The sequence below is a fragment of the Hemiscyllium ocellatum genome, chromosome 2 (assembly GCF_020745735.1).
Source record: "Hemiscyllium ocellatum isolate sHemOce1 chromosome 2, sHemOce1.pat.X.cur, whole genome shotgun sequence".
NCBI lineage: Eukaryota > Metazoa > Chordata > Chondrichthyes > Orectolobiformes > Hemiscylliidae > Hemiscyllium > Hemiscyllium ocellatum.
In genome coordinates this window covers 121,707,645-121,720,188 of record NC_083402.1, presented here as the reverse complement: position 1 = coordinate 121,720,188, position 12,544 = coordinate 121,707,645, and the positions used below count along the sequence as shown (strand labels likewise).

Here is a 12,544-nt window from a genome sequence, read left to right as displayed (position 1 = left end):
TAGGTGAGTTGGTTATAACCTAGCTACTGAGAAACTCTCACTATTATACCCATAATTATGTTTTTGACTATGATTTCAAAGTAAGAACTTTGAAATGACAGCAAAACTTGGAGAGGATTTACTAATTGTGCAATGACTATTTTTACGATACGTCCAACAATTTTAAATTGTAGCCCTTTGATATCCATTGTCTCAACATTTTGATGGGAAGTATAGCCATTGAACTATGCAATTAAAGCACATAGATCATTGCACACTCCACAGTATATATATAAACTATACATTCTCACATATAACATGAAAAATATTTAACCACCTAGTTAAGAATGATCTGAATGGACATAGTCAACATGGATTTTTGAATGAGAAATTGTGTTTGACAAATTTGTTGGCGTTTTTGATGATGTTACTAACAAAATTGATAAAGGAGATTTGATAAACAATATATTTAGATTTACAGAAGGCTTTTTTAAAGTGCCCCACAGGAGGTCGGTCAGAAAGAAAATTGAGGCACATGAAATAAGAGGTAATTCACTGATTGATGATTGGCTAACAGACAATAAGACTAGGGATAAATGAATCTTTTTCACTTTGGTATGCTGTGATTACCCATAAGAATCAGACCCAATTGTACACAATATATATCAACTATTTGGAGGTGGGGACATGATCCAATTTTTCAGATGTTATAAAGCTAAGTGGGAAGATGTAAAGTGGCTTCAGGAGGATTTGGTCAGGCTTAGTGAATGGGTAAGAACTTGGACGATGGAACATAATGTGAAAAAATATGAGGTAGGAGAAATAGATGCGTTCAGTATTTTTTAATGGTAAGAGACTGGAAAGTTTAGGTGTATGAAAGGACCTGGATGTCTTTGTCAATGAGATGGCTAACACGCAGTTAAAGTAAGCTATTGTGAAAGCTAATGGAATGTCAGCCTTTATTACAAGAGGATTTGAGTACAGGAATAGTGAAGTCTTGCTTCAATTTTAGAGGAAAGGTGATTCCTGATGAAAGGCTTTTGTCTGAAACATTGATTTTCCTGCTCCTCGAATGCTGCCTGACCTGCTGTGCTTTTCCAGCACCTCTCTAATCTTGACTCTAACCTCCAGCATCTGCAGTACCCACTTCTGCCTCAACTTTAGAGGAACTTGGTTACGCCACACATCATGTATTCTGTACAGTTTTAGTCTCCTTACCTCAGGAAATATGTTATGCATTGGAAGGAGTGCACCAAAAAGGTTAATCAGATGTTCCCAGAATTGCTTTCTTTTCAGCAATATGCAGGTTTTGTTTAAATGGCTATATCTCTTTTTTCCCAGTTGGTTATTTTGCCCAAGAAATGATAGTTGAAGTTGAAAGGTTTTGCTTTCTTGGTACTTACCCTCCGGCTTCGGAATATTTGTGAGCAAAGGCGAGGATATCTGAAGCCCGCCCACTGCCATCGCAGACTACCACAGGCACAGGAGGGGTATCCCGTAAATATTCCAACACAATGGAGATAACATTGGGACCACCTTCCACAATGAGTGCCACCACTGGAACCCCCTGTCCAATCCCTGGAGAGAGAGAGAGGGAGAGAGACACATCAGGTCAAGGGGAAGATCGAGGGACCAAAATGCATCAAACTGTCTATCAGGTCAAATCTAAGCTGTCTAGCTCTATGTAGCACACTTGCCTTGAAGTCAGAAGGCTGAGTGTCTAAGTCTTATCCCAGAGATTTGAGCACAAAGTGGAGATTGCAATGTTGAGGGGTGCCTTTTTTTTCAGATGTGTCATTGTCTAACCACTTAGGTGGTTGTAAAAGATCCAATGGCACTCTTTCAAAGGAGAGCAGTGGAGCTGTTCCTGGTGCCCTGGTCAACATTTATCTCTCAGCCAGCCCTTATAAGTGAACTACTTTCATGCTATCACCTTGCTGTTTTTGGAATGTTGTTTTGCACAAATTGACTCCAAAATTTCCTACTTTACAACACTTCATTGTGAAGTTATTGTATCACTGTATAAGTCAGTAGAATATTCTATTAATAGGATAATTGATAATAGCCTAATAACAAGCTATGGTAAATAGTTAAGTGTTTTGCACCTAGTTCATGAAGCATGTCTGATCTACTCAAGCAGAAAAAATGATATATTGCAATCTCCTCACATAGAAGGCTCCATTACAGTTACCCTGATTTTCCAGCACAGGAACCAGAGTGCCAACTTTCTAGTACACAGTGTGTCTGTGGGCCGTAATAAGCCCTTTAATGCGATGATTCTGTGTTTGCACTGAGAAGGTGTACTTGCAGAGTACAGAGTGGGAAAAGTGGCAATAATGGTTTTGTACCCAGGGTTTTTGCATTGACATATTAAGTAACCAAGAGCATTAACTGTTACAGAATTAAGGCATGTAAATGGAGGAAAGATACAGATCAGCATGGTCTAATTGAATGGTGGTACAGGGTTGGAAGGCCTCCTCAAGTACCTGTATTTATTATCATTGTCTTTGGGTTTCACTCCAATGCCATGAATGGCTTCATCAAGCTTCCAGTGAAGAGTTTGCATCTATTTTTTAAAATTGAACTAGGAATATATCTAGCATGAGAGAAATATTGAAAATACATGTAAATTCTCAACCATTTTCAACTGCCGTGGTTCTTTATATTGAGGAAGAAATAAAGAATACCTTGCATTTACACATAGAGAGGAACTTCGATTATCTGGCATTCAATTATCTGAGTATCAGATTATCCGGCAAGTTCGCAAAGTCCCGATGCTTGGCTAAACTATGTTATCTGGCATTTGATTATCCAGAATTTGATTAACCAAATAAAATACTCCCCACCCATGTTCTTCAGATAATCGAGATTCCTTTGTAATCTTTCACAACCTCAGGGCACTCAAAGGTATTTTACAGCCAATGAGATACTTTTGAAGTGTGCTCACAGATATATTATGGAAAGCTTGATGATGAACACATGCACAGCAAGATCCCACAAATAGTTATGCAGTAGTGGCCAATGTAACCTGTTTTCGTCACATTGGTTAAGGGATAATTCTTGTTCAGGTCATGAGAATAAGACATTTTTCTTCTGGGGTTCCAATGAAATTGTTCCATTTTCTGATTAATTACTTAATTTCAGTTACAAATCAAATAACATCAAATGTGTTCTGTTTCAGAGACCTACTTCAGAAGCTAACAAACAAATTACACAACCAGGGCTGACAAAGATAAACTAATATCGGTACATGTTTTACAATTAACTTGCCTAACATGTCAAAACGTCATGCTGGATTTCTGCATGGACAGCAAACAGTCAAAAAACTTGTTCAATAGCTCCTATTCTTAAATAAAAGCTATGTGTCTCCTCAAAATATCATTTAAATTTATGAGCTAAAATTGTGAATGCTGTAAATCTAAAGTAAAAAATGCATGAAATCAATCATGCATCCAAGTGTACCTGACAAATGTAGACAGGTTAATTTTCTTGCTGGAAACCTTTTAATCGAAGAATCAGTCACTTCATCAGAATATCTGATGTGCTTCCTTCTTTTGTTCTGTTGCATTTAACAACAACTTGCATTCACATAGCAGCTTTAACATAAAAGAGTATCCCCAGATGTTTCACAGGAGGTAGGCGGTCAAAGAGTTGATGGAAAAGATGGGGTTTAAGGTGTTGTATGAGTCTGTTTGGACTATGGTTTACTATGGGGTAGATTTGCTGCCATCATCCATTTTTTAGAGTAGTGAGTTACAGTGCTTACAATCTGGTGTGGTAAAGGAAAACCATTTGCTGTTCTAAATGAGAACCGGCTCTTAATTTGTACATGATAGCGACTACATACAAGTTACTCTGATAAATATTGTTGGAGGCCTCTAACAGACCTGGATGTTAGGCCTTACTTTTGAGAGATCCTAAGTTGTTCTCTCACCAAGCCAATCTGACATTATCATACTGGGTGATGCTTAAGGCAAACCTCAGTATTAACCCTTTCAGATCCTTATAAACTTGTGCAACAAGTGCACCTTAGAGAAGTAGAGAGAGGAAGGGAGATGGAAAGGCACAGGAAAGTAATTTCTGAGCTCAGAACCTAGGTAGCTAAAGGCAATGCTGGAAGTGAAGAAAACTAGAGATTTACAGAATATTCAGGAACTCAGACATCTGTCTCAGAGGGATATGGAGTAACATGAGGTTCAGAGATAAGAAATAGGCAAGGCCATGTAAGTATTCAATAAGAAAGATGAGAATTTTGAATTGTAATAATGCAGACTGGGAGTCATTATAGGTTAGGGAGCATAGGAGTTTTGAGTGTACGGGATGTGGTGGTGAGTTAGGATATAGACTGCTAATGCAAGAAGGGTCTGGTTATTCTTACTTCCTGTCTTCTGTCTGTTAGTCAATTCTTAATCCATTACTACACATTTCTCATATCCCATGAGCTTTAATTTATCAATTATGTGAGTAACATCCTAAAAAAAACCTCCAACAGGTTTGTCAACCATAATTTTCAACTCCTCATTCACCCTAGTTACTTGAATCTCTAATGTGTGAAGATTTACTGCATCTGCCTCAGTGAAAGCTAACACAAAGTAATCATTTCGCTTCTCCACCTGACTTTGCTTGAAATGGACCCACTTTCATTTTAGCAAAATGTTTCCTTTTTACATCCCTGCAAGAGCTTTTTAAAGTCTGTTTTTATGTTTTGCAAGATTGCAATCATATTCTATTCTGCCTTTCCTTGTCAGTTTCTTGATTCCCCTGTATTACAGAAACTTTCCAATCCTCAGATTTATACTAATTCTGCTCACTTTTGTATGCCTTAAATCTTATACAATTCTTAACTTCCTTTATCATCCCTGGTTAACTGACTTTTATTCAAGTTGTTGCACTGTGAAGGAATTTATAGTTGCTGGAAGTCATGCAATAGTTCCTTAAGCTTTAGGGGTAGGATTAAGGAAAACCCTAAGGCATTCCACACTTCTGTGAGGAACAACAGGAACAACAGAGTGAGCGTAGGGCCGATCAGGGATAGTGAAGGGAACTTGCGCTTGGAGTCACAGGAAGTAAGGGAGGTCCATGATGAATACTTTGCTTCAGTATTCATTACTGAGAGAGATCTTGATGTTTCTGAGGACAGCATGAAAAAGACTGATATGCTAGAACAGGTTGATGTAACAGAGGAGGATGTGCCGAAAAGTTTGAAAAACGTAAGAGTAGATAAATCCCCTGGGCCAGATGGGATATACCTTAGGTTACTACAGGAAGCGAGGGAAGAGATTGCTGCGCTTTTGGCAATGGTCCTTGCATCCTCACTGCCCACCGGCGTAATGCCAGATGATTAGATTACTTACAGTGTGAAAGCAGGCCCTTCGGCCCAACAAGTCCACACCGACCCGCCGAAGCACAACCCATTCCCCTACATTTACCCCTTCACCAAACACTACAGGCAATTTTAGCATGGCCAATTCATCTGACCTGCACATTTTTGGACTGTGGGAGGAAACTGGAGCACCCAGAGGAAACCCATACAGACATGGGGAGAATGTGATTGGAGGGTGGTAAATGTTATTCCTTTGTTCAAGAAATGGAATAGGGATAATTATGGGAATTACAGACCAGCCAATCTTACGTCAATGGTAAGAAAAGTATTGGAGAGGATTCTGAGAGACAGGATTTATGATTGCTTGAAAAACCATAGTTTGATTAGAAATAGTCAGCATGGCTTTGTGAGGGGGCAGGTCATGCCTCACAAAACTTACTGAATTCTTTGAGGACGTGACCAAAACACATTGATGAAGGTAGAGCACTGAATGTGGTGTAACTGGATTTTAGCGCATTTCATAAGGGTCCCCATAGTAGGCTCATTCAGAAAATAAAAAAGCATGGGATACAGGGAAACCTGACTGGATACAGAATTGATTGGCCATAGAAGACAGGGTGTGGTTGTAGATGGAAAGTATTCAGCCTGGAGCCCGCTGACCAGTGGTGTTCCACAAGGATCAGTTCTGGGATCTCTGCTCTTTGTGATATTTATAAATAACTTGGATGAGGAAGTGAAAGGGTGGGTTAGTAAATTTGCAGATGACATGAAGGTTGGTGTAGTTGTGGATAGTGTGAATAACTGTTGTAGGTCGCAATGCAACATTGACAGGATGCAGAACTGGACTGATAAGTGGCAGGTGGGGTTCAACCTGGAAAAGTATGAAATGATCCCCTTTGGAAGGTCAAATTTGAATACTGAATACAGGGTTAAAGGCAGGATTCTTGGCAGTGTGGAGGAGTGGGGGAATCTTGAAGCCATGTCCATAGTTCATTCAAAGTTGCCGTCTGAGTTGATAAGGCTGTTAAGAAGGCATATGGTGTGTTGGATTTCATTTGCAGGAGGATTGAGTTTGACAGCCGCGAGGTTATGCTGCAGCTCTATACAGCACTGGTTAGACCACATTTGGAATATTGTGTTCAGTTCTGGTTGCCTTATTACAGGAAAGATGTGGAAGCTTTACAGAGGGTGCAGAGGAGAGTTACCAGGATGGTGCCTGGAGTGGAGGGCATGTATTATGAAGAAAGGTTGAGGGAGTTAGGGTTTTTCTCATTGGAGCAAAGAAAGATGAAAGGTGACTTGATAGAGGTGTACAATATGTTGAAAGGCATAGATAGAGCAGATAGCCAGAGACTTTTTCTCATAGGGGAAATGTCTATCATGAGGAGGCATAATTTTAAGGTGATTGGAGGAAGGTTTACGGGAGATGTCAGAGGTAGGTTCTTTACACAGAGAGTGGTAGATGCGTGGAATGCACTGCCAGTGGTGGTAGTAGAGTCAGATACATTAGGGACATCTAAGTGACTCTTGCTTAGGTGCATGGAAGATAGAATGAAGGGTATATAGGTTAATCTGATTTTAGAGTAGGGTAAAAGGCCAGCACAACATTGAGGGTTGAAGGGCAAAAACTGAACTGTACTGTTCTATGTTCTATGTTCTTAAAGACTGTCTGTTGTCTAAGTGTGGTAATGCCTTTTCATGTATTCTCCCATTCCACTTCATCCAATTTAGGCCTCACTTTTTCATAATTTCCCTTATCTAAATTTGCTTCAGATTGAGCTATCTCATTTTCAAACATAATCTAAAATTCTCTCATGTTATGATTATTCAGCTCCATACATTGATTTCCAAGATTATTAATTTGTCCTTTTAATTTGTATAATACCAGATTTAAAATAGCCTGTCTGCTAGTCGACTGCTTAATGTGCTACTTTAAAAAGAAAATTCCAAATATACTCCAGAAATTCATTCTCTACAGCTTTACTGCTCACTTGGTTTACCCAGTCTGTATGTGGTCATCCATGATTACTGAGCTGTTTTTATGACAAGCTTGATTAACACCATACCCCACATTACCATTACTGTTTGGTGGCCAATAAATAACTCCAACCAATATCCGCTGTTCATTCTGTTCCTGAGTCCCACCTAAACAGGATCTACACATTGTTCTTCTGATCTGACATCTTCCATTACTATTGTACTGAACTCATCTTATGGTATTAGCACAACTCCACCTCCTTCCCTTCTTGTCTGTCTTTTTTAAGTATTGAATATCCTTGAAAATTCAGTTACCAGACCAGAGAACTATGCAGCCATGTTTCTGTAATGGCAATTGTATCATCACCAATTTGTGCCTTTAGATTATCTATCATGTTGTGAAAGCTGCATGCATTCAGGCAAAGTGCCTTTAACTTTTTCTTTTTGACATCATTCCACATTCAAGACAATGCTTGGTTTTGTTCTCCTTTCTTCCATTGTCCTTAACAGCTATTTTATACTTCCCATTATCAATTTTACTTTCTTCCGATTTGGGTTACCCCTCAAGTTCCCATTCCCCTCTATCCCATTTCTACGCTTTGCACCAACTCTTCCATATGAAAGTAAATGACACATCCTTACAACTTTCTGGGTACAAAAGGCTTTTCTTGTATTTCCTGCAGGATTTATTAGTGACTGTCTTATGGGCTCCGCTTTTGGTCTCACTCAAATTTGGAAACATCTTGTCTTCAAAATTTGCTCATACCTTTTAAAGCAACTTCATCAGGAAAACATCTGTTTTTCTCTTTTCTAAAGAAAACACCCCCTCCCTTACCCCAGCCAAGGCAATCTTTCCTGATAAGTGTAATCTCCAAGATCCAGTAACAACTGTATAAATCTCATTTGGATCTTCTCCAATTTCATTAAATCTGATAGGAGAAAGTAAGGACTGCAGGTGCTGGAGATCAGAGTCAAAGAGTGTGATGCTGGAAAAGCACAGCTGGTCAGGCAATATTCGAGGAGCAGGAGAATCGATGTTTCGAGGATAACAGCTCTTCCTCTTACACTTTTCCAAGTCTTTGTCTCATTAAATCTGATGTATGATATGAAAGCCAGAACTATGACAATACTCCAAGTGCAGTCTAACCAAAGATTAGATTTAACTTGTCTTATTTTTTTTCAATTCTATCCCTCTAGAAATAAACCCTGGGAGTTGGCTATACTAATCAGGTTGGGTGTGTTCTATTTTCTATTGATTGGAAATACATTTGTATTTATACTACACAGAATGAGGAAAAATTAAATCTGTTGTCTGTGTATTTTGCCTTTAATTGGGTTCACCTGTAATGGCTTCATGTGCTCTGTGCATATAGAGATGTGCCTGTGCCTGGCAGTTAGTCCAGTGTTTGAAAGCTTCATAAGAAATCAATTGCATCTCCAATGAATGCTTTATAACTGACAATGTGTTTACAGTTTGAAATAGCCTAACCCACAGAATTAACCAAGCCCTGATGAGTGAAGCCTTATTAGACCATTACCATTAATATCAAAATATCCTCAGAAAAAGTTTACGAGTTCACGCTTTTGTTTAAATTTGATGTTTAAATACAGTTGCCAATTTAAATACATCTTCCTCCTGAGTAATTAATGCAGTTTCACGCAGCCTTTGAAACCAAAAACATGTCACTGAAAGAAAGAAAACAAGTTACGTAACATTTTCAAAGACAGAAAGCAGACAAAGTGGTTATTGGAATGTGACATTGAAGCTCCATTAGAACAACATATCTGGAGTGCAGTCTCTCTTTGAACAAAAGGCTATATAAACATGTTACGGCCAGTCAGCATGTGGAGACTGGAGTCACACGTGGATAACCACCTTACAAATAATGGATGGAATCCAGGTAGAACAATCAATGGGATGCCACTGGTAACGAGTGAACATCCCTTTGCATTCCCAGCCCCTTCATATATTCCCAGGCATAGGATGACAAAGGGAAGTCCACAGGTCACATAAGTTGATGTGTACAGTCTAAAAGAAAGAACTTGTATTTATTAGCACCACTCATAACTTTTGAGCATCGCAAAGTGCTTCACATAAAATTAACTACTTTCTGAAACTAGTCACTGTTGTTTGAAGGAAAATGCGTCAGCTAATTCTCCAATTCCACAAATCAAGATTCAGGAGGCACAGTTTAAAATAAAAAAAGGTATCCCTTTTAAGATGAAAATGAGGATGAATTTGTATACAGGTGGTTGGTAGTGAAATTTTCTACTCTCGGGAGCAGTGCAAAGTGAGTCATTCAATATATTCGAGGTTGAGCCAGACAGATTTGTGATTGTCAATGGAGTCAAGGGCTATGGGCAGTGGAAGCAGGCAGCAGAGTGGATTGAAAGTCATATCAGATCAGTCGTAAATCTATTGAATGGTAGAGGCACCAAAGGTGACAGGCTGCATCAGTGACATTATAGCACTCTTGCAGTACAGTGTGGGAACATTCGCCTGGAATTTGTGCTCAAAATTTAATCTAGGTGAAATTTCTAGCTACTAAATTTATTGCTAATTCTTATATAATGGTTGGATTTTCAGCAGAGTGCTATCTGAACTGTGCTGACCTCCTGATAGAACGGGGCAGATTGGATAGTTCTATTGCTGTTTTCCCTTCAATCATTTTTGTCTGACATTCCCTCTTGAAAGTTATTATTGAATCTGTTTCTGCCATCAGATCACAACTCACCGAATGATTTTTTTTTCATTATGTTTCCTCTCATCCTTATGCAAATTCTCTTAAATTTTGTATATACTGTAAGCTGCCTGTTTTTTCCATGCACAATCTACAGTCTGCAATGTCGTCGCAAGGCAATGTATCATAGTCCTGATTCAAACTAGATCCCAAGTCAATTCAGTACAACTTATCATACAATTAAGCAGCTTTGCGTGGTTTTACAGAGTTCTGCTAAAACTGAATCTGCAGAATACAGAGGAACCTCGATAATCCAAATATAGGATTATCCAGCAAGATTGCAAGTTCCCGATGCTTAGCTAAACTATGTTATCCGGCATTCGATTATCTGCCCATGTCCTTCGGTTAATCGAGGTTCCTCTGTATAGACGATCTGTCAGGATAGTTGAAGCCTAATATTAATGGGCATTGGTGCATCTGCAGTCAGTAATTCATGGCAACTCAGCAATATATAGCAAGATACCTCTTACATGGACACAAACCTTTGACCAATAACATGAGAAAACAAGACCTCAGATACTTTCTACAATATTCACAATTGATCTTGATTGAACCATAGTCAATAATTTTAAAAAATCTGAAAAGCGTAAAGTCATTTTCTAAAGAGTTATTATTGGCAGACACAATCTAGAATAATTTTAGTCAGAACTTTGGAAATTTCTTTCCCTGGCATGAGCCAATCATGCTAAGTAATGCATTGATCTGGTTTTTATTGATGCAAAAATTGACATCATACTTGTTATGAAGCCAATTGCCAAAGTATGGTCTAAATGTTCACACAACAAACTCTCTGAGTCAGCAAAGTGATAAATGACCAATAAATCTGTTCATTATAGTAGTGACAATTGACAGATAAATACTGACCAGGGACAAAGAGGAAATCCTTTATACCATTTATTCGACTGCTTAGAAACTTTTAAGTGTAGAAGGATACCACTCATTCTACATTGCTGATGCTAACTCTTTGAAAGGAGAGCTATGCCCAGTCTCACATCCCTGGAAGTTCATCACAATGACTATTTAATCAACTTACTTTTAAAATAATTCATAAAATCAGCATCCACCACCTTTTCAGCTTGAGCTTTCCAGATCTCAACAACTGAGTGAAAGAATTTTCCTCAGCTCCCTATCTATGATCCCTAATTATTGAGCTACTCAGCACACACAACCAAATTCTATCATCATTCTCATGGCCTTGATTGAGTCTCCTCTTAACATTTTATGTTCTAAGGAGAAGAGTACCTTTCTGACATCTCCTCATTATTGAAACCCTTCATATCTGGTAATGTACTAGCAAACCTCTGCACCCTTTGATCAGGTCCAGTGCCTGTCCAGCTGGCGAACTGTACAAACATGTGATCTGGGCGAGTTGATGTCTATCGTAAATCTATCTGGAGAACTGGCTGTGGACAATGGCTGGAATCTAAATGCAGCAAAAGTGTTGTGCAAAGTGTTAAAATGTGGGATGGCCCAGTCAGCACAGATTGGAACAGACTATGGAGAAGTGACTGGGGACATTTGGTTCAATGATGTGCATTGTGATGGGTCAGAATCAGCCTTTCAGTGCTATGCCAATCGATGGGTGAGAAACAGCTGTACACACCATCAGTATGATGTAGTTACCTGCTCAGGTAAGAGGTGCTATCGGTTCAGGTGAATGCTTTTAATGTTGTTCCTGTATTTATTGGATCTGAGGCTAATCTAATGGGATTCAAAATCTAGTTTGCTTGATCAATAGCTCAAATTTTAGATTATTATCCCAAACCTCTGGATTATCAGCTGACATAGTTTGGTTACTTGTACTGATCTTAGATAGGGGGCAGCACAGATTGCTCACAATGATACCAGGACTGAAAGGATTAAATTATGAAGATAGGTTGCACCTAAACTAGATCTTTATCACACTGCATGTCAAAAATTAAAGGTAACATACTTGATTGTCTGTAACTACGGCAGTCCGGATCACCCAAGACATGTGAACTCTCCAAACTACCCCAATGGCTGTGTTATATACCAGAGTAGATGGAGAGTCTGCTTACCTTCCAGATTTACACTGTGATGTCCATTACCTCATACATCAGTTATTGAGCTAGGAGAGATAGATAAGCTAATATGCAGATTAGCGATGATATAATGGAATTAAAAGACTGAAATCTGAAAGATCCCTTTCTGTTCCCACGTCTTTGTATGTTCTTTCTGCTAATCAGACTGGAAGGAACCTCAACCTTAGCTACAACTTCCAACTGATGACTAGTTAAAGTTGTCATACCTCACTGGGGTTGCATGCTGGAAATCAAGCCCTGCTATTCTCAGAGTTATCACAAAGTTAATGCTTTTAAAAGAAATATGCAAAAATCCCAAACCACCTGATCTTCAGAGCCAGGTTGTTTGAAAACTTCAACATAGTTTCTGTACTTGACAACAGTCACTATTTAGTAAACGTAATTGGATTATAGCTACAGATAAACAATTACATTAAATAAACTATAAATTGAAACTCTAAGCCACTTTTAAACACTTCCGT

General features: G+C 38.7%; 1 protein-coding gene across 2 annotated transcripts in view; it reads right to left on the bottom strand.

Moving 5' to 3' along the window:
* trpm3 (transient receptor potential cation channel, subfamily M, member 3) overlaps positions 1-12,544 on the bottom strand; it is a 115,806-nt gene that overhangs the window by 92,169 nt on the left and 11,093 nt on the right. For both annotated transcript variants that reach the window (XM_060845948.1, XM_060845956.1), the window contains exon 6: positions 1,383-1,557. In XM_060845948.1, coding sequence (XP_060701931.1) covers positions 1,383-1,557 — 175 coding nt within the window. The remainder of the gene's footprint in view (positions 1-1,382; positions 1,558-12,544) is intronic.